This window comes from Pyxicephalus adspersus, chromosome 2 (genome assembly GCF_032062135.1).
Source record: "Pyxicephalus adspersus chromosome 2, UCB_Pads_2.0, whole genome shotgun sequence".
In the NCBI taxonomy this organism is placed as follows: domain Eukaryota; kingdom Metazoa; phylum Chordata; class Amphibia; order Anura; family Pyxicephalidae; genus Pyxicephalus; species Pyxicephalus adspersus.
In genome coordinates this window covers 27,116,383-27,143,430 of record NC_092859.1, presented here as the reverse complement: position 1 = coordinate 27,143,430, position 27,048 = coordinate 27,116,383, and the positions used below count along the sequence as shown (strand labels likewise).

General features: G+C 38.6%; 1 protein-coding gene across 1 annotated transcript; it reads left to right on the top strand.

Moving 5' to 3' along the window:
• Positions 1-2,708: 2,708 nt before the first annotated feature.
• On the top strand, positions 2,709-26,744 carry LOC140323237 (aldo-keto reductase family 1 member C1-like). Its single transcript, XM_072400139.1, has 9 exons — positions 2,709-2,833; positions 12,185-12,352; positions 15,310-15,426; positions 16,402-16,482; positions 18,060-18,182; positions 18,596-18,705; positions 19,536-19,701; positions 22,734-22,816; positions 25,470-26,744. Exons 1-9 carry the CDS (start codon positions 2,747-2,749, stop codon positions 25,510-25,512), a joined length of 978 nt encoding a protein of 325 aa, XP_072256240.1. The 5' UTR covers positions 2,709-2,746; the 3' UTR covers positions 25,513-26,744.
• Positions 26,745-27,048: the final 304 nt, after the last annotated feature.

Here is a 27,048-nt window from a genome sequence, read left to right as displayed (position 1 = left end):
TATTATTATTATTATTATTATTATTATTAATAATAATAATACTAATACTAATAAACAGTATTTATATAGCACCCACATATTACGCAGCGCGGTACATTAAATAGGGGTTGCAAATGACAGATACAGACAGTGACACAGGAGGACAGTACCCTGCCCAGAAGAGCTTACAATCTAATTATTTCTAAATAGTCCACATTTAATCATTCAGCCCTTTTACCCCTAAAGGAACCCCCTAAAAAATGTCAGGTCTTGGGCAACCCCTACTAAAACCAATTTATTGTGATCAATGGGAAAAAGCCTTCTAAAAAGGTGGCCAGTGAAAAGAATGCCAGGACACAAATTTTAAAGAGTAACCAAATGGGACTGTCACCCCTGGCACCCATCTTTCTGATTAAATGTTTGTCATCAATGACATTTATAGCTTCATTTAACTATTGCCTTTAGGTGGCAGTCTTTTCTGGACTGCTTCCTGGCTTTTTCTTTTCAGGCATCAGGCTTTCTGAGTTGCCAGGCAGAGGAATCTGTGGAGGTGCCTATCACTGGGCGATTTTGCTGTCAATCTTGTGGCTGATTGGCAACCTGGCTTTTGGAGGGAAAACAACTGTCCAGTAATATTTCACTCTACTCTTTATATGCCTGTGGAGCTGAGGGAGTCTCACATTTTACCTCAGGAACTGTCAGCTACATGGCCTTTTCCAGTTTCTTTGGCCCAACCCTCTTCTGGTTTTTGCAATCATTTATTATGGGGTAATGTCCTCATTTCTGGGTGGACAGTATATTGATATACTTAAAAAAAAGGACTGTTACAAAAGGCTGTAGTAAATTTCTGATGATAATTTCCCGGGTAGCAAAAAAGACTGAATTGCATTATTGGATTACATCAAAATCTCCCTCGCTCATACTATTTCTGGAAAAACTATGGTTTGTATTCCAGATGGAATGGGTGGAGGCCTTAGCTAAGGAATCACGAGTCAAGGTTTTTATTTGAAGTATGGAAATCATATATAGCCACATTGACAATGGACACAAGAAGAAGAGTTCTTTCCAGCTTTACACAGACAGCATGGTATGCCTATGGTCTTATAGATAATGACCCTCCAATTACAGGTAGTCCCCGGGTTACATATGAGATAGGTACTGTAGGTTTCTTCTTAAGTTGAATTTGTATGTGAGTCGGAACAGGTATAATATTTTAATAAATGCATAGGGACAGATGTCTCAACATAATATTAGGCAGTGTGGTGTCAGTTACTGTATAAATTCCTCACTGTGAGTTAATCACAATCAAAGAAAAAAAACTTTATGGAGCCGAGACATTCATTAATTTATGGAGCAAGCTGGGCTTTGATATGCAAAAAGAAACAACTGCAGAGTTTATCTTGGTCATTAAAGAGTTACATTAGGCTGCAGAAAGAGCTCACCCCCCCTAAGATCACCCACAACCTCAGCTGTGTTTAGCAAAACATTTCTACTGCAAGTCATGTAAACCACCCCCCTCCCGTTTGTATCTAGGAGTCCTCCGTCTATATGTCGGATGTCCTTATCCCAGGGACTACATGTATATGCTAATTGTCACCTAGTTTTCAATTATCTGATATTAGTAATCATCCACAGCAATAATAATTGCACTGAAGGTTACCACTGAATGTTATTACTGTTCCTGATTACTGCAACCTGATTACCTTTTTTTTTGTTTGAGTTCAATTGAGACTCCCTTTTTGTGCTATTAAACAAGCCGTTATATTTCTCAATTTACTACATGGCTATAATCAGTAATTCCAATGTAATTGAACTCTATTATATTTCCTATGATTGTCAAACTCTGATAAATAATTGATCACACTGTTTATAACTGTGTGATACTACTAATCTCTATATAATTAATATGTTGTTACCAATGCTGTACTCATTTCCCTTGAAAAAACAATAAAAATATAAATTTCGTTGGTTATAGTTTACACTTGAGTCTTAATGACCAAGTATTTTTCATTTATTATTGGTTAATATAATATTCGTGTATGTTTAAAAAAGGAATATTGGTTATTTAAAGTGTATATTTAAAACCAAGGGGCAACAGACTAACTTTTTACCACAATCAGCTTGGTGTGTTTTTAATAAATCTGCTGCAATTTTCTTTAGTAAAAGTTATATAGTAAGGGGTGGTAGTAATGGGGCGTACAGTCAGATTCCCCTTACCAGTGATAGCTGCAATACCACTCTTATAGACAACTAAAAACATCATTGGAGTCATACAGCTGGCTCTAACAAATGGTCTTGGCCCCCGGACCATGCAGGCATCAAATGTGAGATCAATCAGCCAGAGATGAATTGCATTGATCAATCAGCTGAGAGATAAATGTGCATGCTTTTAAGCCACAGAGAAAGCAGAGGGATCTCTCAGCAGACTCGGCAAACAGAGTTTATTGTTCTATGAACTCATTGAACTGATGTATTATGTAAACATGTAATATAATAAAGCCTTGCCCTACCCACATAATACCTTTTCTTCATAGCCAGTCTATTGTCAGTCTGTTGTATGTGAAATCATGTCAGCACATGTATTACATGTTAATCTTTTCATTAAAAATTTTTCCCTGGGAATAGGGACAGTTTAAGCCTCTCAGGATTCCTCTTACCAATCTTCAATGTAAGGCCTCACCCCTTGTAGCTATAAAGACACTCCTCCTTATTCTCTATACATACAGAACCCTATAATACACGGCTCTTTGTTACTGTGACTTCAGCCATGGCAGACCCAGCTCCTCTCACACTGCTAATGAATGATGGCAACAAGATCCCAATTATTGGCTTTGGGACGTACGCTCCAGAATATGTGAGTATATCAGGCATGCAGAACATTGAAACACTTGTGGATTATTGGAATTTTTGCAATGCAAAACCCTCTGAGAAATCAGTTGAAGACCAAGGATACTGTGAGGCCCCCTTTGTGGTTTGGGGAAAAGGAATTCAGTACAAAGAAAGGCATTCAGCAAAAAGTTACAGAATGTTCTAAAGTATTGTTTATTTAGTTTTAGGCACTTGGACCCCATTAGGTTGAATAATATAATGGCTTGTTTTCAAAGTTCTGAAGAATGCAAGTACACTTGTACAATCACATGTGTTTATTTCATTATTTGTTAGTTTCCTGCTGTGCATGTCTTTCTAACAGAAACGTTTCCACTTGTGGTAGTAAAAGGTGTCAAAAAGCAACAGAGGTTTCTACATTGTCCAATACTGTCCTGCAACTCTGATATCTTGGGTTCAATTGAATAAATTTGACTTTCAAATTATGGCTTAACAATGGACTTTATGGGTTTGATTTGCTCAAAGAATTAATCATATTCAATTTGGTTTCCAGCTAAACTAGCCCAGCCTAATGAATTAAATTAATCATGTTCAAGCAGTGTAAGGACCTGACTTTGATCTGGTATCAGTCTCTTGCACAGTAAATCTCAGAATGGGAGAGGAAGAAGGAGCACAAGGAGGTAGCCAGCTGTGTTTAGTCTAACAAAACACACAGATAGCAAGTGATACCAGATTAGTATGTATCATAACCCCAGCAGTGCATTTTGCAATTGGTCCATGCCCTCTTTCTCCCTAGATATGCCTGCTAAAATTTCCAAGGCATATATAATGGGCCATTCTACTTCCTAGATGTATATTGGTGATGCCAAAACAGAACTCTGCACAAATGAATGCAGCTCTGTATAATAGTGCTAATACTATGTATGAAGACGAAGGGTCACACTCATCTGGGCGACAATCTGACATATGTATGGCGGTTGCCCAACGTCAATCATGGATCTGTTCGGACAGATCCATGAATGACCGAATGGGAAGACTGCAATACAAACCAAGGGAGTAGAGCACAGCAGGGTTCTCCCAATAGAATAGAATGGGCATGGTTTGTTCAGCACTTGTTCATTTATCTGCCATTCTCTGTCGATGGAAACAATATTTCATGATCGAAAATTTCACGTGTGTATGCGGCCTAATGCAGGTCAATGCGGGTCAATTAGCTGTGCTACAGCGTTCGTGTACAGCTAAAGGATTAAAAATAAACTCCAATGAGATATAAATAAAGTCATGTGTGGAAAATATTTTTTATGCAAGCAGCGAAATAACCCAAGTTGAAATAGCAGCCCCTTCCTAGTATGTGCTGCTTCCCCCACCTCTTAGATTGTAAGCTCTTCTGGGCAGGGTCCTTTCCTATTCCTGTGTCACTGTCTGTTATTTGCAACCCCTATTTAATGTACAGTGCTGCGCAATATGTTGGCACTTTATAAATACTGTATAGTAGTAATAATCAAATGAAGGCCGCAGATCAACATGTCGACAGTGAGGTTTAATGTGGTTTTGTTTATAGACAAAGCTATGTCACACATTAAGGATAATTTTTCCCCATGAGTGACACATGATGAAATGAAAGGCTTAATTAAAAAATGATGCAAAATTTTCTGCTTATCCCTAATTATGAACCCTGTGTTTCACAAAAAAGTTGAAATGCAGCTTGGCCCAACTTAGGGCATTGTGAGCAGAGCCATCCAACCAGTCAAAGTCTATTATAGGATTATAACTTGGATAGTCCTAGATTAGTTAGTCCTAGATCCAGCAATACTATACTTTTTCTTTCCAATTTTCTTTATGAGGAGAAGATTAAAAATTAGCTAGGATGGCCTTTATTTAAATTTTTTTTTTTGCTTCTTTGTTCAACCTATTTTATCATATTTGCAGATCTTGCCTTTTCTGTGAAATATCTTGTGGATAATGGTTTCTTGCTCCTTTTACACAATAAATGGATGATTTGACTTTTGTGGAAAATATTTGTACACTATATCAGCCCTGATCCTTGTGCTCTATGGAAATCCAGTCTATCCACATTCCAGCCTCTGAAATGTTATCTAATGCTTTGCACACCAAAGAATATATAAGACTTGAATAAAGGAAAGGTTATCAGGATTTCATAAAGTTTGTTGAAGCACTTATTTATAGTAAGAGCTACAGAAGGTTTTGTATATAGCTCATAGATTTTTTTTTTTTTGCAAGAACTGTTCTTCCTGTGAACCTTAACCCATTTACCTATCTTTTTTCCACTCCTGTCCCCTTTCTAGGTCCAATGTCTATTGCGTAATTGATAGATGTAAATGTATAAACATTGCTCACTTTATTAATCTTAATCAGTGCCCCACTGCAAAGGAATGCTTTGTGAATACCAGCTTTAACAGCAAGAATCTTTAGGCTAGGTTACAGTTAGGTTTAAAGAAGACATCAAAGTCCATCAAGTTCAACCACTAGGGAAATAAACATACCCCAGATAAAAACGCTATGGACATAATTGATCCAAAGGGGTATAAAAAAAAATCCTGGTACAATTTGCTTCAACAGGGGAAAAAATCCTTCCTCATTCCATGAGGCAATCAGATGTTCCTTGGATCCACAGTCTCTGTTACCTTTGCTTTAAAGAGGGACTAATCTCAAAAAAATAAAAAAACACACTTAAACACACTTAAACCCCGGTGCCGCTATCTTCGTATTCTCTTCCGGGTTCTTCATCCTATGTCACCCATGCGCAAGATCGGTTGACGTAGGATAAAAAAACATTTTGCCAATCTCACTGCATATCCGCCAAATCAGCAAATTTTTCTCATTGCGCAAAAAAGGCTCCTTCTGCGCATGCCTGAGATGCCCAGAAGCAGCGCCCAAAAGAATGAATGGGAGTGCAAAGGCTATGCGCTACCATTCATTCTTGACCGCCTAGGCTGCCGATAATTAGGGGGCGGTGCTGTACCCTAGGCGTTGCACCTAAAAAAAAAAAAAAAGTGTTGTCTACCCTTTTATGAAAAGTGAAAATTCTGAGTTTAGGTATGCTTTAATAACCAGTTATATTCTGTGCTTCTAGAAAACATCCAGCTTTTTCTTAAGCAATCTATAGCAGTTGTTGAGTCTACTGCCTGAGGGAGCCAATTCCACATTTTCACAAACCTTACATTGAAGAATCCCTTCCTTATCTAGAGATTAAACATAGTGAGCAAGGGGTGGTGTCTGGGAAAGGGCTGGCAAAGGACCAGGAGCCCACAGATAAAGCTGTACCTAGATTCCAACAGACAAGTCCAGAATACAGAGCAGAGGTCATACACAGATAATCCCTCCACCAGACGAAATACACAAGGGAAAAACACAAGCAGAGTCTGGGTCACAGGTAATGGCCAGTCCAGGCAGCATAAACTCGCAGGGTCAGAAACGGGCAGAGTCAGCAACAGTAAATCAGCCCCAGTTCCCCGCCTAAGTGTCAAGTGGAGCCCCAGTCGGGACCCTTCATATCCCCCCCCCCCCGCTAAGACACCTTGGAGGTCTCCTGGTCCTTCTTTATCTGGAGTGCGTCCTAGGAGATTGCCAGCCTGTAAGTCTGTGGGTCTCCCTCCCACGGGGCGAGGAGTTCGGCGAGGGAGCAGGGAAGGCTGGTGACCCCATCGGTGTCCTGGAGGAGCCTGCTTCTTCGTTGCAGAAGTCGGGAGGAGGCATTGGGTCCTGTCCTGCCGTCTCCAGTTCCAGCGGGAATGAACGCAGAAGAGGCCTGCAGGGTTGCAGGGGCGACCTGGAAGAGACGTACTGGTCAGCACCCGGGGTCAGGTGAAGAGGAGGACGCTCGCTTGCCTGCTGAAGTCCCTGCTCGGAAAATTGAATTTTGCTTGTAGGATTATGCCTATAAGTAGGATTTTAGTCGCAGGCTGCCCGCAGCTACTGCGGGGGTAAATCTTCAAGACATTTCATCAGGTTGACTAAGGTGTTGAAGGAAGACCTGGAGGTGTGAAATAGTTTCCTGCGGCAGTACAATGGGAGGACTTTGTGGACGGAGTCGGTGGACAATGAAGCTCTGGATCTGATTACGGATATGTCAGAGCTTTCGGTTATGGCATTTATTTTAAGGGTAATTGGAGTGCGCAGTCTTGGCCTGTGGAGTGGAAGTAAAATGGGTTTTTCAAAAATCTGGTACTGCTTGAATTGTTCCCTATTGTGGGATTTGTTGTTGAGAGATCGTAAGGTTCGCTTTTTCGGTAGAAACATGGGGGTTGTTGAGAGGATAACAATTCGACCTTTTCTCCTCCTGTTATTTGTTTGTTCAGGCATATGGTGCTCAACAAACTAATAACATATGGTATGCGAGGACAGGGATCTAAAAGGTGACGAATCGGCGGTCCTGTTGTTATTAGTTCCAAATTTTCAGCGGGGTATATCGGAGGCGGCTATGGCTTAAAGCTTACGGCATTAGCCTTTTTGTTCAAGTTGATGGGTTAGCCTGATGGCACGAAAAGATTTGCGGTCAGGCAGGCTTTGTGGGGTTATCGGAAGAGGGGGGGTTCTAGACAGGCAGATATGCAGAGACAGTGCTAGCCTATGGATCGGCATCCCGGGTATGCAGTGGAGCCGGGTGGTGCTGGAGATTAGCAGATTTGCTCGTTTGGACAGGCCTCCCAACATGGTTTTGATTCATGTTGGGGGGAATGACATTGGGTCCCGTTCCATGCGAGAACTCATACGGGATAAAAAATTTTATTTTTTTTTTTGCGCTTGCACAGTTTGTTTCTCAGTACTCTGTTTGTGTGGTCTGACATAGTGGTGAGAGTGGTCTTGCGCAATGCGAGGTCTGTGGAGTGGCTTAATAAGGCACGCATTAAAGTTAATAAAGTGGGGAGGTTTGTGTCCAGAATTGGGGGCATGGTGGTGAGACATCAGGACCTGGAAAAGGACTCGCATTTATTTTTGAGGGGGGATGGTGTACACCTGAATGCTGTGGGGTACGGAACTATGGTTGTTGAGCTTACAGGACAGAGTGCAGAGGGCACTGAGGGTGTGGCGTTGCTCGTAAGCATAAGGTCATGCTTGTGGCTGGTGCAGGTTCGTTGGTTGGTCCATGGGAGTTAAAAAGCAGAACAACTGAGGATTGGGAACCCATCAAGGTATGGAGTTCTTGCCAAGTGGAGCCCCACAGGACACTTGGTTGTCGTGGGGGCAAGGAGAGAGTGGAAGATGCCCGCTGACTGCTTCCCAGCCGGCTTGGTAGTTGCTGAGAGCCTGTTTCTTGCGGAGCTGTAGTTTTGGGAAGAGTTAGTAGAAGAAGGGTTACTCTCATGGACCTTTAAGTAAAATTATAACTGTTTTTAAAATGTTTGAAAAAGTGTGGCAAATGTTTAAAATGGTTTTAAATTGCATTCTTTTTTTTTTTGAGTTATGTAAAATGTTGATTTAAAAGGTTATAGCAATTATATGGGCTGCTTTGACCAAATGTATACCAAAAAGGTGTAGTGTGTTTTTTCCTAAAGGGAGTTGTGGTTGGGGAATGTGAGATGGTTGGTGTTAGGCGAGCCTTTTCATGTTCTCTACCTTGACGCTGAACAAAAAAAATGTTTTATTCTGCGATGGCACACAGCACGGAATCGCTGGAACAGATAAGCATCTCCTAACAGGACTATTTATATATTTATACAGGGTGATCATATCCCTCCTTAAACATCTCTTCTCAAGGGAGAATAAATTCAGTTCAGCTAATCTCTCCTTATAGAGGTCCTACATTTCTTTTATTAGTTTAGTTGTTCTTCTCTGGAGTCTCTGCATTTCCACAATGTCCTTTTTGTGAACTGGTGTCCAAAACTGGACTGCAGAGGCAGGATTATGTCTCCATCTCTGCAGTCTATTCCTCATTTATTAAAAGAAAGTACTTTGCTAGCTTTAGATATTGCGTCTTGGCATTGCATTCTATTAAGTCTATAATCTACCAAAACCCCCAGATGCCTTTCTATTTTTTACTCCTTCCAAATGTATTCCCCGTAGAATAATTTTTACTGATTCAGGTTAATCATGGTATCCCAATATTTATACCAAGCCTTACAGGAAAAATGACAGTTTGGTAAAAATGCCCATATTTTGAAATAGGGAAATAGAACTGTATGTATCTTATTCGGGGGAACAGTGGATGAGAGCTATAAGATCTGCATATGAATATACAAAGTGTGCCACTCATTCGGAATCATATGTTAAAATGCTGTTAAGATGGTATAGGACACCCTATATTGTGACAAAAGTATAATTCTGCACTGTCACAGCAATGCTGAAGATTGTGCAGCCATATTGGCTCTCTAAGTCACTTTTGAGCTGACTGGTATAATTGTTAAACCCAATCCTTCTTTGGCTCTGCCTAATTTAGATATTGAACATTACCCAGTAGAATATAGGCCTAATATTATCCATTCTTTATGTACCACTAGACAGGGTATTGCAGAATATTGGAGAAGTACAGAAATCCGACCTTTTCAGAGATCATACAGAAATTTAATATACAATTTATAAAAATGTTTGCTTACAACCTGGATCAGGGGCTTAAATTGAATGCATACTGGTTCTCTTGGCTTGCTCATTCTAAATGCACGGTCCAGGTGTGACCAATTAGAGTATACATTTTATTGATCTGGTATTGATTTTCAGTTCAATGATATTTAGGCAGTAATTTTTTTTTTATTTTATTATTTTTACTTTCTGTGTACACCATAAATGTGAATTGTTTCATTTTTCCCCCTCCCTGGGCCTAATTATATTTATTTGTTTGTAATACTGTTAATTTTTATTTGAATGTGCATAGAAAACAATCATTAAAAAACTGAAGGTTATCCTTAATTTTTTATATTTTTGGAATGCCCTTTTCTTATTCTTTATGGTGTTTTTACCATTTGGTGTGAGCCGCATAGGTTTTTAATTTTAGTCTCTTAAACTTTTTACTCATTGGAATATATTTTGCAGTGGGTTTGTGTGGAATAGACTTAACATTTACATTTCTGTTCTGCGTTCTTTAAGGACAATATTCTTTTTTAGTCCAAGTCATGTAGAGCCGCCCTTAATGGAAATTTGCTCTCTTAAAATTGAATGTTTTTATCTTTCCTGTTTTTGCTTCCTGTTTCCAAATTACAATAAAGGAAATCATATGGTCACTGCTATCCAGATTTTTATGCATTGTTTTCTGCATTGTTAGAAAAAACTAGGTTCAACAAAGTATCATTTCTAGTTGGGGCTTCTATAAACTGTACCCCAGTTAATTTCTTACTCTTATCATGACATACCTCAGTAACTTTTATATTAACTCCAACACAGAATCCTGGTGTCAGATCTTTAGCCATCTTAATTGGCCAGGCCAGAAAAATGTATCTTACATGCATTCAGATCTGGCATATCCCTGCATCCTATACAGAGCTGTGCACGCACAGCTCCCTGTTCTTTACCAGGTAGGTAAGTGTGATTTATTTTAAAATTGTTATCATCTGTCCGTTCTGCAATAAAAAATCCTGCCTGCTTGCAGTTTTTATTTATAGAAATTTATAACATATGGAATTATATAACAATTTTAACACTTCAAAAATCTGTGGCAGGTCTTTCTTACAGAAAAGGACAGGTGAGCATGTAGCAATCAAGCATACTTACCTGCCTGTTCTCTATCTTTTTTTTTAAAAGAGACCAGACCGCAAAAACACTTATTAACCTTAATCTGTCACCCTAGGCTGCTGAATCCTAACACAACACCTTGCAATCTACTCATCGCCATTACATAAATTAGGGTGTTCTGTAGTCCAGCAAGGAAAGAACTTGAACAGGGTTAATGCCACTGCTTGAGGTTTGAATTTAATTCTGTGCAAAGTGATTTTTTTTTTATTAATATATTTACTATATGAACTAACAAGTGAACAGCCAATATTCTTTTACTAAATCAACCCAAAAGTTATTTGCAAGTTCAGTCAGCAGAGCTGTAGTGATGCATTTCTGCCACATGATGCCGACAACGTTTTTTGGATTTCACTTTTCTGTCAGTTTGTATGCACAACATTTCTCAGGTTCATTGTATGGAGAAGGACTTCCATTCAGTCTTATCATAATCTCAAATATCAGTATCTCATATGAAAGCTTAATGGGTGAAAAATTAGAAACTTCGCTGCTCTGCTGAGATTTTCATTTAAATTAGTTGTTCTGGACCTTTTTACCAAAGAGAACACTTGAAATAAGTTGCAGGTCTTCAGGGAACCCCTAATATAACAAATATATCAGCAGCTCCCAGTACATTAGCTAGGTGGTCAGTAGAATACCTGTTATATTGCTGGCCAGTGGGAAGAATATCACCCCTACAGATAGCCAAATTAATAATCATTGGTGTCATCTAAAATGACCGGGGGGCACAAATCACATTAAATATTTCATACAAATACTTAAAAATTATAAAGTTACAGTCCCTAACCTTCTTATATCTAAAGATGGGCATACATAATACAATCTGATTGTACAATCTTTTTAAACTCCCCAAAAACTATGTAGTTGATGGATATATATAAAATGAATTTTCTTCTTCGAAGACCACTCTAAATGTTGTGATTTTTGCCTATTCGTGTGAGAAGGGAGCTTGTAAGGACTTATATATGAGAGAAAACAGATGAACATGCTGGGACTTGTAGTTTGTCAGAGACAACAGAATGGAACAAAAAGAGACAAATAGAATATTTTACACATATTTACCGGTAAGTTGCATTCTATGCAGACTTTTGCCTTTCATATTAGTCCTAATGGTAATGTCGAGCTAAAAGTCAGCCACAGATCTGTAATAGAGATTCCCCCTCACATTTTGTCCTGCTGAAGAAGAAAATCCCCCCACATAGTCAAACAATCAGAGTTTTTGGTAGAGTATCCATATATATTTGTATAAGCCACACCTAAAATATAACACATCCCCAATATATTTATATATTGGATATAAAAATATAGATTTTTATCAACACTAAATATCTGTTTTGCAGACCATAAAAATTAAAATAATGATTGGATAAACAAACAAGTATTTGCTTTAAATTGGTTTTTCAAATACCAAATGAAATAGTTAATAGGATTGATAAAATAATTAGTGCAAAATAACACTTTTTTTTAATTATTAAATAATACATTTTATAAAGCGTATATATCAATCCAAAAACTGATGGAATTTGTCCCTTATTTGGAGGGACTATCCCTCCTTCAGGACCATCAGGGAGGTATGTGAATTGACAAGAATTACCTCTAACAGAGTTTCAGGTTCCAGTAAATCCCAAACCTTCTCAGTTTTCAGGCAATTTTTTTACTTATACTTATTACCTTGTGTATATTTCTTCTTGTTCTCTAGATACCAGTTTCTCTCAGTGAGCAAGCCACTGAAGTTGCCATTAAGGTTGGCTTTCGCCACATTGATGGGGCACACCTGTATCAGAATGAAAAGGAGGTGGGTCAGGCCATCCAGAAGAAGATTGCTGATGGCACAGTGAAAAGGGAAGATCTGTTCTACACAGGAAAGGTGGGGATGTTTTTCTGTGGTTTAGGTCCTCATTTTACTCCTTGATCCAATATCTGATAGATATGGTTCCTACACAGAGTTGATCTTACCATGTTTCCTGGATGTTTTTGCAATTTTCCACCACTCTAAAAAAATGATTTGGTGAATTTGTTAATGTTTATCCAAACTGGCCTTACAATTGTTTCTGTTAATCTGTCCTGGGGTGGGGCTTATGTGACATTTTCCAAATCCTCTGTAAAGTACTATAGGACATGCCAGCACTACAAAATAGTTACTTCTGCACTAAAAATAAATAAGAGATTTAAAAAAGTGATTTTCATAATAGGAGCTTTAAATTAAAATACACTTGCTTTTATCAGTGGGCATGATGTTAACAACTCATTTTTAATTATATTACGATTACATTTTTTTAAGTGTAAACTCCATGCAAAAATAAAAGACAATTTTTTTTTTTGTTAGAACAAGAACAGACAGTACTGACAAGGAGCATGTTAATAGGAGGAGAGAAAGGATGAGAGATGAGCTAATCGGTCTTTACTGTCCCTAAAAAGGTTGGGAGAAGGACAGGATCTGTAAATGTTACTGAATTGCAGTAAAGAAAAAAAAACAGGTTACTTTCCCTACCAAATAGGTCTGTGTAAATCTCAGTACAGGTGTCATGTACCTGGTAGAAGCCTGAAATGATGAAGGTAGCCTCCTTTGCCAATCTAGCCTTAGTGGTCCTGGTGCGGATAACAGGAAGCAACTGCTGCTGGGAGGGGTGCATACAGGGCTAAAGACCAGATGGCAAGGCAGCAAGCATGAGCCTTACATCAGTTGAGGAATGTGTGTATGCATGAGCATGGTTGCATACATTTACCAGTCTGCAACTGCCCAAACCAAGCTGCATGCTCTTTTCTTACAACAGGATGGAAATATTATTATCCAGCACCAACATATTACACAGTGCTTTACAAAGTCTGTAGTCATGTCACCAGCTGTCCCTCAAAGGGGCTCACAATACAACGTCCCTACCATAGTCATTAACACAGTCTAAGGTCAAATATGCTAACTGCATGTTTTTGGAATGTGGGAGGAAACTTGACTACGCGGAGAAAAATCGTGAAGAACCTTCCAACTCCATGTGTCTTGGCCAAGATTTAAACCTGGAACCTAGCGCTGCATATCTCTCAGCCACTGTGCTGCTCATGCTGAAGTACAAATCATTTTCCAGATAAAAGAGACCCTATATATGTCCTGTATGTTACTTTTCAATATTTTACTTACTGCATATATTCTATTGACTGAAGATACTGGTATTACCAATAAAAATCACAAATACAGTACAAATGCTGATGCCTACTTGCAGAGAAGCAGAAGAGATAATTGAGATTTATATTTCTTTGAAGTTAACGTCATTGCTTAATGTTCTTTGTCCTTTTGTCCATTAAAATTACAGTTGGTGGTTATCTTCAATAACAAATTGGCACTTTAATACAAAGAAATATTTTCTCACTATAATAGCTTTATGTTTATGAAATTGAAGGAAGTTGTGTTGTTCTTTAACTCGATATTGTATGATGTTACGAAACCTTTGCTAACATTCCCTCATTTCATTTTCCTCTTCTAAAGTCCCCGCAGTGATAAATTAGGTGGCTTTAGTTTACTGGCAAACTTCAGCTGTTGAAAAGTTTTTGGATTTGAAGTGACAAACACATATGGTTTCAATAAATGGCCAAGTCATCAAGGGACAATTTAAATAAAATTGAGTTTTACTGTTTATAATACTATTAAAATTGAAGCCAATGTATTATTGTAGGTCGGATATCTGGATTGAATCAGGACACTCGGGTCCAATTTGTGTTCCTCCAGAGGTGGTGGTGGATTTATGACTACATTGGGACATGGAACCTATTTTTAAAACTTAGGCTAACCCCGAGGCAATTCTCTTTCCTGAATTCGCCCAGATCCACCATTCGCCATAATTATTCAGCAAAATTCTTGTTTGCGTAATCGGTAGACATTAAGCTATGAGAGTGTGCCTAGTTGTTGCCTTCTGCCTTGTAATGTGTGTTAAATTCTGCACATTTTCTGTAAAAGATCACCTATGGAAGGGAAAAAAAAATCAATAAATACTACTGAGGCCTGAAACATATAACATATGTTTGTTTTGCATGTTTGTTACCGACTTCTGCACTTGTATTAAACACTACTGACACCTGTACTCTGCATTGCATACTACTGTCACCTGCACTCTGGGTAACATACTACTTACATACCTCATTACTGACACCTGCACTCTGTGGAAAGCACTACTAATCCCTACACTGTCCATCAAACAATAGTGTCCTATGCACTGTGCACTATGTATTACAGAGCCCTGCATATACATTACCTGCTATTGACCTCTGCACTTTGGATTACACGCCACTAACCTCTGCACTTTAAATTACATGCTAGTGGTCCCTTCATTACATACCACCAAATTTTGCACTCAGTGTGACCCCTGAATACTTTGTTGCATACTACTTACTGACCTTTTGAGCTCTGTTTGTTATCTGAGCAAAAAAGCATATGTAGTGTAAAAGTTCCAGTTTCTAAAAAATCCTTTATGTTAAGATGTAGTCTCTGTACAGCAAGGCTATTGCTAAGAGAGTAGAGTGACAGAAAGATGAGGTCATAACTATGCTGTTAATTTTTTCATTGTCCAGTCAAATGTAGAGGCAGGCGGAGGGTCACTTGGGCTGAAACTAGTGGGTTGAATGATACTGGCCATCAGGCTAAGGACATCTAAAGGAAAAATAACTGTTGGGACAGGTCTAGATTTAGGGTGAATACTGAGGCAAAAGCACATTTAGTTATTTTTATTTTCAATAAATACTTTTTTTTTCTCTAGTTATTTTCATCTGGAGTTCAGATTCCTATGCATACATAATCTTTTGGTGAATATAGAAAGCAAACTTTTTTTCCTTTTTCAGTTATGGTCGACATTTCACTCAACAGAGCTGATAGAACCTAATTTAAGGCAATCCCTGGAAACCCTCCAATTGGAATACATGGACCTTTTCCTCATCCACTGGCCCTTTTCACTTAAGGTAAGAATCTGCATTTTACATAAAGTGTGAAGAAACTGTTTTTCCCCATTATATTATAACTCCCATTATAGATTTGCCTTCTTCATTTGTTAGAACTGAATAATATGAATGGTTTTCAAGATGCAGGATGAAAGCACCTTGAACATGGCTGTTCTAAGTGCAAAGAATAAATATGCTTTTGTGTTCCTAAAGTGCTTCTCTGCTTTGCTTACTCAGAACAAAGCAATAGGTTCACTTTAAAGTTGCCCCACCTAGGTTGGGGTACACTTACCCTTCTTTTAATCCCTCTTGCCCTAGTTTGTTGGTTTGGGGAACTGAGCAGGAAATCACCAAGCACCAGTAATCCAGACATTCTCCTGTACACACAGTGATTAGACTGTATTGCTGTAACTTTGTATCAAGTCACAATTTCAAAGCAGCTGAACAGATCTGTGTAAGATGTTTATTAACACATCCAAGACCTGTGCATACACTAGAATTTACACGATTGTGAGATGAGTTGGCATCTTGTCCAGGAACCCTAAATGATGTGGCTCTATGCTTTTATATAAACAAGCATTGTTAGAGTAAGTTCTGTGATATTTATTAGAGGTAATACAAACCTGGAAGTATTACTTACAGTACATATTGCATAAACTGCTGCAATACATATCTAATTTGTTCTCACTTACTGACTGTTCTATCTTGGGAAAAGGACAAAGTTGAAATATTCATAGACTTAGTTTATTACTAAAATATATTGCATACTTTTACTTGGTTAGAGTTCTTTTTTCAGCATCTTTAAATTTTTCATAAACTTTCATGTTATTGGTAGCTCAGGAACAGCTCATAATATTAATTAAAAATAAGCCCTTTGCCTCTGTTGACTTTTTGGGAATTTGCCACTTGGAGCGGAGGTTCGCGTTGCAGTCTAATTGCTGACATTCACTGCTGGTGTTTTGCATGCACAAGCTTTGACAAACTATTCTTCTATAGCAAGGAGGAGATCTGTTCCCTATGGATGAAAATGGAAAACCTCAACTCGATACCACAACAGACCTGTGTGCTATATGGGAGGTAGGCAATTGATTTTTATTGGCTCATCTGCAGCAATGGTAATTGGTAACAGATAATAAATGCTTCTATGTTTTCAATACAATATTAAGTTTTTAAAATCTTAGAACTGGCTGAAATATGTTTGTGTTCTAACAAATCACAACTAAAGCCAGATAAGTGACTGAATCATTAAAATCTTGTACAGAGACCTTTTTGCATGCCAGATGATTTGTAACATACCGGTAACTTGCAACTATGTGATCCTTCCATTATCTGCCATGTGGGTGCTGAACACATAATGGGGATCAATGCTGTTCAGAATCAATAGTTCTACATACTCTGTGCCACTGATTCTCTTCTTAACTGATCCTAAGGGTATGGCCACATACACACATTAGATTTCTGTCACTGGAAATGATCTTTCGTGTTCATTTCCAGTGACAGGAGAAGGAATGAGCTTTGTACACACAGCACAGTTCACTTTCTTTAGAGAGGGGTGGTAGGATGAGCGAATTGCACCCTGCTGTGTCTTTTTCTACAGTAGTACAGCAGACGTCCCCACTTAGCCTTTTTTTGATAGGCCAATACAAATCAATAAATAATTTTGGGGAACCACTACTATATGTAAGCAAGACAATTATTTAGTGCAGGGGTGTCAAACTTAAATACACAGTGAGCCAAAATTAAAAATTTATACAGTCGTGGGCCAACCTTGAAATTTATTGAAAAAATTGGGGAAGTTTTGCCTTCTCATTAAATATAAAACCTTTTCATATGGAAACAAAGAGGTTTTGCTTAACATTCGATCTGGAACAAGCCTATATTTGAGAGAGATTGAAATTCCCGGCATTACTTACATGTATAAAACAGTCCATTGCGGGGCCACACATAGGCAGAGAGCCTGCTGGTCTATAGACGCAGGTGATGTCGGGAATCGTAAAAGCAGAGCTATTTCAGTGCAGCGGAGGGCCAGCTACAATTCATATTTAGGATTCCTTTGGCGAAAAAAAAAAAAAATAGACGTTGAGTTTGACACCCCTGATCTAGTGTCTGTACATAGCTGTAGTCTATGCAGTTTCCCTCCTGTATGCCCAATAAAACACATCCTGCTCATTCAATTGCTTACAGAGAAGACACTCTGACTACAAGACCTAAATTCAAGTAATATGTCAGATGTGATTTTGCTTCATTGGTTAACCTTGAGCCAAAACAAATTTTTAAAATAAGAGTACCATGGGTTATAATCTCTGTGCTATATCTAATGGTGTCAGCGGGTGAAAGCTGTTCAGATATACAATATTTTCCTGGAGGTTCCTTATTATAACAGCTCTCTGCTATTTAAAGTGGATCTTTTAATAAATTTCAATGGCTGGCAGGTCACATTGGACAAGAACAAAATCATTTTTAAAAAATCATTCTTTACACTCTAGGTCAGTAACTTTACTTAGGTTAAGATAATATCATCAGTCGCCTTTATGTAGGTAGAAACATTTCCCCTGTCTTCTCTAGCCCAGTGATTTGACTGTACCTTTGTAGCAATATCCTAAAGCAGGCTTTCCCATATTAAATATTCAAACATTATCCTTCTCCTACTATAGGCAATGGAAAAGTGTAAGGATGCCGGGCTGGTAAAATCTATTGGAGTCTCCAACTTTAATCGTCGCCAGCTAGAGAGGATTCTCAACAAGCCTGGACTGAAGTATAAGCCAGTGTGCAACCAGGTAATTACCTAATATACTATTCGATACATTTATATGCAAGAACACTACTATCATGGCAATCTGACAATATACATATTAAAAAAAAAATATATATATGTTACAAAAATTCTTGTTACCACTTGCTATCAATTGGGATTATGGTTTAAATGATCATGTCTGCACTGCAAAAATGAGGGCTGATTGGGTACTTGGATCCATGTGAATCCCGTTTTTGTTTGGAAAGTTCCAAGAACATTGTTTTAGCTTTTATCACGTCCTGGCTTTTCTCTGAAGAATTTTTAGAAGTCAGAGCTCCAAGCCCCATTCACCTTTAACAGATCTTCCAAGGAATCCAATTCAATCCATTTTAAATCAAAGCATTGTTAAGTTAAGCATTGCCACTGACTTTCTGATGTTTTTATGATGTTTTGAAGGTTGAATGTCACCCGTACCTGAATCAGAGCAATTTGTTGGAGTTCTGTAAGTCAAATGACATACTGCTGACCGCATACAGCGTCCTGGGCTCACATAGACACAAGGATTGGTATGACATGGTGGGGGAAGTGGCTTCAGTTGGCCATATTGCCTTGTTTTATTATTTATTTAAAGCACTGATGCTCTTTTGCAAAACTCTTCAGAAATTTTCATTAGTCACCTTATTCCCTGACCCCAAATGAACTTGCATGTTAATGTTCTGATCACATCTGTCAATATACAAACCTTCACAAGCATAGATGTCAACCTGGGAAAAATGTTATTGGTAGTGGGTGTGTGGAGTACAATGCAGCCCCAACTGTGAAAACCAACCAAAAAATCTGATATGGGAACCTCTGATGTCTCTGCATTATAAAAAATAGCTTGGCATTAGGAGATACACTTCTGGACGAATATCTCATCAGGCCTTTCTCGCTTTCCAAAAATGTAAGCGAGGTCGAGTTATTGCTGAACAGGAGGATTTCCAGGACTGCCCTGGAAATCCCCTGCAATCCCCAGGCACTAGAAGTTAATCAACCACAAACAGGAGGTTAATTAATCGCAAAGAGGAGGATTCCCAGGGCTGAATTAGACTCTGGGAATCCTCCTGTTTTAATTTCTTCTTCTGATGGTTTCTCGAAATTTTGCGGAACCATTGTAAGTTTGAGGAAATTGAGGCATTCATGCTCATCCCTATTACCAACCACACTAAAGAGATTTGTCCCCACTATCTATCCCAAAGACACAGTGTAAGACATGGAGTGAGGAAAAATCATCCAAAGGGTACAGACGTCAGACAGCAAAAAAAAGTGAAAAAAGTATAGTTGAGTAATTCCTGTGTGGCTTCCTGGAGTTTAATCAAACTCTTCTCTAGGTCTTTTTTCTCCTTTTTTCCTTCAGGGTGGATCAGAGCTCTCCAGTATTGCTGGAAGATCCAGTCTTAGCTGAAATTGGCAAGAAATACAACAAGACACCAGCAAACATTGCTATCCGCTACCAGATCCAGCGTGGTGTGGTGGCCATAACCAAGAGTTATAACCCAGACAGAATTATGGAAAACTTCAAGGTAAATGTGGCAAGTAAAGCAAGTGTATGTTCACACTTTGATTCTGTCCCCCCCCCTCAAAAAAAAAAATAATTCAACACAGTCTACTATTGCCAAAGAATCTTCCACACCATTTGTGTTTGATACCTGGTCCCTACAACGCGTGTTTGGAGCTCCAATGTCCCTAATCATTACCATGCTGTATAGTGATAAAAGGGTTGATAGAAGGAACTAAAGCTCACAATGGGGTCCACAAGCAGCAGGACATAGTATTATGAGTATGAGTATTATGAGTATTACGTGTGATCTTTTCCAATTGTTAAGAATTTTAAGTATTTCACTACCTCTTTTATTGCCTGAACAAGCATTTGTTTTTATCATTATGGGGTACCAGGTACCCTAAGGTAGCATATTGGCAGACATATTACGCAGCGCTGTACATTAGAGGTAGCAAATGACAGACAGTGACGGGAGAGGAGAGGAGGACCCTGCCCCGAGGAGCTTACAATCTAGGTGGGGGAAGCATCACACAATAAGAGGGGGGATATGGAGTGATGGGAAGTAGTGAGGGGTTTAAAAGACAGAAAAAGACGGTTAGACGAGTCTGAAAAAGTGTTAAGTGCTCTTTTAACCACCTTAGCGGTAATCCTGGTAATCCCGAGTGTGTTTTTTTAAAAAAAACCCACTTATCTTGCTCTGTTGGTGTCCCTCGGCGTCCTGCTGGTCTCCGCAGGTCCTGAGGACACGTCCCTCCTCTTCGATCTTCAGCCACGAACTTCAGAGATTTTCTTCAGGTTTTCCCAATGATGTCGGTTCGGGCGGGAGGATCAGTGGGAAATGCAAATACCGTATTTTTCGGCGTATAAGACGCACTTTTTCTTCCCCAAAACTGGGGGGGAAAAGTGGGTGCGTCTTATACACCGAATACATGTTAAATATAATAAAAAAAAATCATACTCATCCGATACCGCGATCCCGCGATGCTGCGTGCTTCTTCTCCTCGCTCTCCTCCCGGCTGCAGCGCGTGTCCCCTCCTCCTCTGAGCAAGGAGAAGCCGGCACACGTGCCCTCGCGATCCGGTAAGCAGGCTGGATCAGCCTGCTTATGGGATCGCTGGGGTATGCGTGTCGGCTTCTCCTCGCTCAGAGGAGGAGGGGACACGCGCTGCAGCCAGGAGGGGAGCGAGGAGAAGAAGAAGCCCACAGCATGGCGGGATCGCGGTATCGGGTGAGTATGATTTTTTGGCACAGGGTGATCAGAAGGGGATACATTGTGTCAATGTATCCCCTTCTAATCACTCTGTGTCAATGTATCCCCTTCTGATCACTCTGTGTCAGAGTGATTAGAAGGGGATACATTGACACAGAGTGATTAGAAGGCGATACATTGACACAGAGTGATTTTTTAGTATTTTGTTCAGAATCTTTTTTTTCTAGGTTTCTCTCGTTTAAAATTGGGTGCGTCTTATAGGCCGGAGCGTCTTATACGCCGAAAAATACGGTAATTTTGTATTGGATTCAATACAAAATAGCTTGGATTGGATTATTTGGATCTCTTTATTATGCACTGGCCTTTCTCCCTCAAGGTGGAGTCCAATACAAAGAAATCTTCATATAATTTATATATAAATATATATATATAATTACATGCTACTGTACAGTTATACTACAGGTTTCACTATTTTTTTGTTTATTTTTTTTAACAGATTTTTGTGTTTTTTTTTTTTTTAATTTAAAGTTTAATATAGAAATACGGTCAGAAATACGGACAGAATTAGAAAGCTAGGGGTTAAATGAGCAGAAAGTATGAGCAAACCTAATAGAATGAGGAAGACCATTCCAGAAAGTTGGGGCAGCTCTAGAAAAGTTTTGGAGCCATGCATGTGATGAGGTTATGAGTAAAGAAGTCAGTAGTAGGTAATTGTAGGAGTGAAGAGAGCGGCTAGGGGTGTATTTTTCCACCAGGCCAGAAAGGTAAAATTGACAAGAGCTGTGTGAGGATTTGAAGGCAAAGCATTGGAGCTTGAATATAATTCTCAGGTGCAATGGAAGTCAATGAAGGGAACACAGCAGATGTTTATTGGTGGGAGGGATGTATGAGTCTGGCTGCAGCATTCATAATAAATTGGGGAAGAGAAAGTCAGGTTAGTTGAATACCAGAGAAGAGGATGGTGTTGCATATCATGGTGCCTCAGATCCCTTAAAGGGGGTTAATGGAAAGGGGAGGCCTTTGAGGACCAGTAACTAAAGTGTAAGAAGGATCTCAGAATAGGGCTAGGAGAATGTTATGTACCACTGGTTATGTGTAGTCAATACTTTGTCATATTTGATTTGTTAATGCTATGTTTACTTAGGAGGTTATTTCATTTGTAATCAAAGGCCTACAGGTTATTTAACTACTATTGGTGTTGTGCATTTATGTGTTCTGGGTGTAAGGGGCAGGGAGTGGTGTTTGCTGAATGCGGTACTCCTGTCTTGCCACAGTCATGATTTATGCATATCGGAATGCATTTGTTTACATGCGTGATGACCTGTGTTGATGCAGCTTTAACGTTTCAATACAAATTGTAATGCATCTATTTGAAACAAAAAAGGTGTACTTACAGTCATGTATATGTATGCTAAAAGGCATTCCCCAAGCATGCTACCCTATGGATTTTTATATTAAAGTATTGTCTATTTAGAAAGCCTCAATACCATATTAAATGTGCCCTCTTCCTATTAATTGGTATTTTTTAATTGTTTGTTTCAGTTCCACATAGATATGTATATTTTTTAAATGTATTTATGTATATACCTTCCCATTAACTAACTACAATGTATTCTAAAAAATACTGTGGTAGGATGGTGGGATAGACAGAAAAGTTTGCATGAACAGCAGAGGCTAAACTATGAAGCAAATATGTTTATTTGCCCTGTATGCAAAAGTACTGGCTCACTTTACCTTCCACAATTGTGGACTTTGCCCAATTAGAAATAAGGATTTGACTGTAATTTACAAATTTTTTTTATATGAAAAAAAAATTACTAAACTATAACTTTTACTGTTTGCAGGTCTTTGACTTTGAGCTAACTGTAGAAGACATGAAGATAATTGACGGGTTAAACAAGAACCTGCGTTATGTGGATATTCCGATGTATGTTTCCATATAGAATGTTGCAGTCTTGTCCACTTGTAAAGTCTGCAGTGACTTTTTCTGGTGTTGTAAACAAGCAAGTGTAGTGTTTTGGCAGATTTATTATAGTCTTCCCTAGATGTGCATGTTACAGGGTGATAACACAAGAGAGCAATTCGGTGAGAGTTGTCACCCACAAGAAGTACCTTAATAATGCTGGAGAATATTTTAATAGCTGCACATTTTTAAATTCTAAACACTTTTCTTTAGTATTCTTTTTACATTTTAAAGCTTGCATGTAATTGATTAATTGCATTTAGATATTGTTTTAACGAAATGTACTGAAAATGTTGAGATATTTAAACATGCCTTTTCAAGTGTATTCTCTAGAAGTGGAAGAAGCTATTTAAAGTAAATCTATGCCCATGTACAAAAGTGTAAATATTTTCCCTAATATGAGTTCTTAGATTTGGTGGCTGCATTAATCCCTTTATTTAGGATAAGAACATTTTCACCAAGTACAGAAAATTACCCAGTGATCATGATCTGAGGTCCATGTAAATTTCTGTCTAAATAAGGGGAGCAGTCTAGGGTGACTAGCCTCTTGCTCTATATGTACACTATAGTAAAGGATCGTTGTTACTTTATGACATTAAGTGAGTTACTGGCAGTATCACTGGGTGAAAATTAGGGAAAAACTGCACTGGTAAGCATCAGTATATTCCATTTTTGCGTTTAGAATGTGTTACAGACATAGAAAAATGTCTCAAGTAGTGTATATGTTGGAGCTAAGCATGCAGACTATACAACACTCACGTTTTAAGTTAGTTGGCTATTCTATGAGTACTTTTCCCAATAGCTTGAATTGCCAGATTACCAAATACCAAAAGTCTGAATGTAAAAATAAATAGACCTAATTTAAAACATTAATATCCAGTTGGCTGAAACTAGAAAAACATACAATATGTGAGTTGAAATTGGGGTGTCTCAAATCCACATTGAATGTTGCTCAAGTAGCAACTGTAAACATACGTGCATCATCCATTATCAATGATGTATACTGACAAGTATGATGCAGAAATGACCTCCAGAGACACTTTTGGCAGGATATGCACAAGTCTGGATCCTGCAAAAAATGAATTCTATCTGATAATATAAACAAGTAACAAAGAAGTTTTTGTATTGTTCCAAAAGTTAAGGATATAATATTGAGCAACGCTAGGGCTTACTTAAGCAGGTAACATGTACAAATCTGCAGTTAGCAGATGTCAGATGTGTCAAATATTCAACCTCTGGGTTACTTCTATATTTGTACTCCTGTCTATACCACCAAAGAGTGAGACACATTTTCCACACATTTCCCTTTCATTGGGTTTTGAGCATTTTATCTAGTAAACAAACAAACAAACTCAAGCCCCAAAATGCATTGGATATTTTTTCTTATCGACAAGATTATTGTGGAAGTAAACCCAAAACAAACCGAAAACAACAAAATTACACTTTACCTTCAATTCCAGAGATCAGTCTAGCCGTCGGGAGGTTTCTTCCATCAGGTCCTGCTGCGTCCCTGTATCCGTCTTGGGCTCGATGCAGGAGCGCTAGGTGCCGACATCTCCTCCTCTCTTCCTCCGTGTTCTTACGTCACCCGACGTGTGACATTGGGTGACATTGATTGGGAAAAATCTCCCCGATCTCACTGCGCATTTTTCCCTATTGATAAAAAAGGCTCCTTCTGCACATGCCCGAGATGCTCGGGCATGTGCAAAAGGAGCAGCGCAGAGCCTCCCGGTATGTGTGAACTAGGTATCCCGGGAGGCTCTGTGCTCCCATTAATTCTTGATCGCATTGTTGTCTACCCTTTTATGAAAAGTAAAAATCTTGAATTTTGGTACGCTTTAAATTGGATTAGAACTCATTACTTTTGGCTGGGAACTCTTTGTTGTTTGTACTTTAGTCTAAAACAGCCATTCTCAACCAGGGTTTCTCAAGATTCCTCAAACTGTGCCTGGTTAACCTCCCATTTAATGATATCTGCATAGTTTTGGGGTCAACACCACTTAGTTGGGGCATATGCAAGAATCTAATGATGTTTTTATTTATCTATACTGATAATAGTCTACCCACCAACACATGAGGGTATTTCAAGGGTTCCTTAGGGGGTGAAAAAAATGACCTAGATCTGTCTTCCAGAACTGCAGTTGTAAGGAACCTTTTAAGGTACCGCACAACTAGGACAGATTTATCACATCCAAAAAGCCCTAAAGATTGGGACTTTTATTTAATTGATTTTTATTACTTAGGTTCTAGTGTCTCCTAAATGTTACTTCAGCAATAAAAACGTAATACAAAATATTCTTTTCACAGAAAGTTAAAAGAATGCGGCCATTTTTTTCCAACTATTTGGCCATGCACACTCTTTAAAGATATAATCTGAGATAGTACGTGTTTCTGTAGTTAGATATCGATATGGACAAGAAATGAGAGTGAAAGTTACTACTTCTACTTATTTGAATATGAAAAAAAACACAATTCCAATTAAAGAATATTTTTTTCCTTTACTGGACCTCACACATGCAGTCTCCTTTAAAATGGCTAATCGTTATTCCATGTAATGTGATTGAATTTCATTGACAGCTACTTGACTTTCTCAAAAATGTTTCATCTGTCTCCATAGATTTGCTGACCATCCAGAATACCCCCTGAATGATGAGTATTGAGGGAAATTTTCACAAGAAATATGAAGCATGAAGATGTATAATGGAACATTTTAAGCCAGTATGACAGGATCGAAGTACTGCCATATCTACTATGACACTGGAAACTGTTTTGTACACTCATGTACTGTATCTGGGCTGGATGGGGGTAGATTTGATACACCGTATTGATACATTTTTGATACATTGCAATCCCTTTTAACAGAAAAATGATTTTGTACATTTAAAGCAATGTTATTAAGAAGGCTACAGTCATAGTGAAAGTTAAGCACAAAGAGGAGGCAGGAACAGCACTGGCAAGTATCTATTGCAGCAGCAGCTTTACTATCTGGGTGAACAGAGTAGAGGTTTTTTATACATTTTTTTCAAATAGAAAAAATTTTATAACAGCAAGGAAGTTATAAAAGGCTATGAACAATTGACCTAAACATACTAACCATTTTATTTAAGCCCATTTCTGGGTGAAAAAGTCCAACATAAGATTCCTGAGCATTAAAACAGGCTGATCGTTAGTGTGTAGCCAACTTCTTTTAGTCTGTAAACATGTGGAATATGAAGGGTCTCCACTGCATTTAAACACTTTGATCCCTGGTGTTGTTCTGGTGTACCAGTGAGGTACAACCTAGGAGATATTCCCAGCAAAGTCTATCACCCCTTGCAGGATGAACAGCAGCGGCAGCTAACTCGAGCTTCAATACTGAGCAACCACTGCCTGGACAAGTCCGTGTCCAGTGGATCTTGACTCCAGTGAGTGACATGCCCAAAAAACCCAGTCATGCATTCACTCTAACCAGAGACGTGATCGCTATAAAGCCACCTTGTATAGTCCAGAAATTCCATCAGCTTCATGCAGTCTTGACGCAGCTGGATAAGCTATCAGTTCCTCACACTTCAATGTTTGAGCCTTTGGCCCAGTCATAGTTCACACCTGCACAGCCTCCCACTTCTCCAGGTTAGAGTTTTTTAGGGGTATTTGAGTCAGAATTTTTTTTTGTTAGTGTTAGACAGAGTTAGCATTAGGGTTAGGGTGACCATGATTAGCATTAGGGTTGGCTCTACGCCATTTACTAAAAAAAAAAAAACACAAGCTTGTCAAAATCACTTTCTCAATTCTAATGTTGCATTAAGTGTCCTTATTTTTTTAAGTGGGTAACAGTACATGTTTACTCAAACATTTTTACAGTGTTCACAAATGTTTCTGGTACAAATAAACTGCTAAAAAATCAAAAAAAAAAGTAAAAGTGTAGTTGCGGGCACATTGGATCACATCTATACTTGTTTTTAGAGTTGTATCATAGCAAATCCGGATCAAGAATCAGAGCCAGGGAGGACCCGAGAGCATTAAACTCGCCAGTTAGAAGATGACCTCTTCCTGCCAATACTAATCACCACCATGTGAGCCATCTGCCGTCTCATCTGATGCTTGGAAATTTTCATGCATTTATGATTTTAAGCTCCATTGAGGCTTTTTCTCTAGATTATTCAAGTGTAAAAAATGTGATGAAAACAAATATTTAAGAAATAACAAGGAAAGGCAAA

Bases quoted from the DNA above. Each gene is read 5' to 3' on its own strand.
- LOC140323237 (XM_072400139.1), top strand. From the start codon at position 2,747: ATGGCAGACCCAGCTCCTCTCACACTGCTAATGAATGATGGCAACAAG. The intron at 16,483-18,059 runs GTAGGCAATTGA...CTCCTACTATAG, and splicing joins ACCTGTGTGCTATATGGGAG to GCAATGGAAAAGTGTAAGGA. The intron at 18,706-19,535 runs GTATGACATGGT...TTTTTCCTTCAG, and splicing joins TCACATAGACACAAGGATTG to GGTGGATCAGAGCTCTCCAG.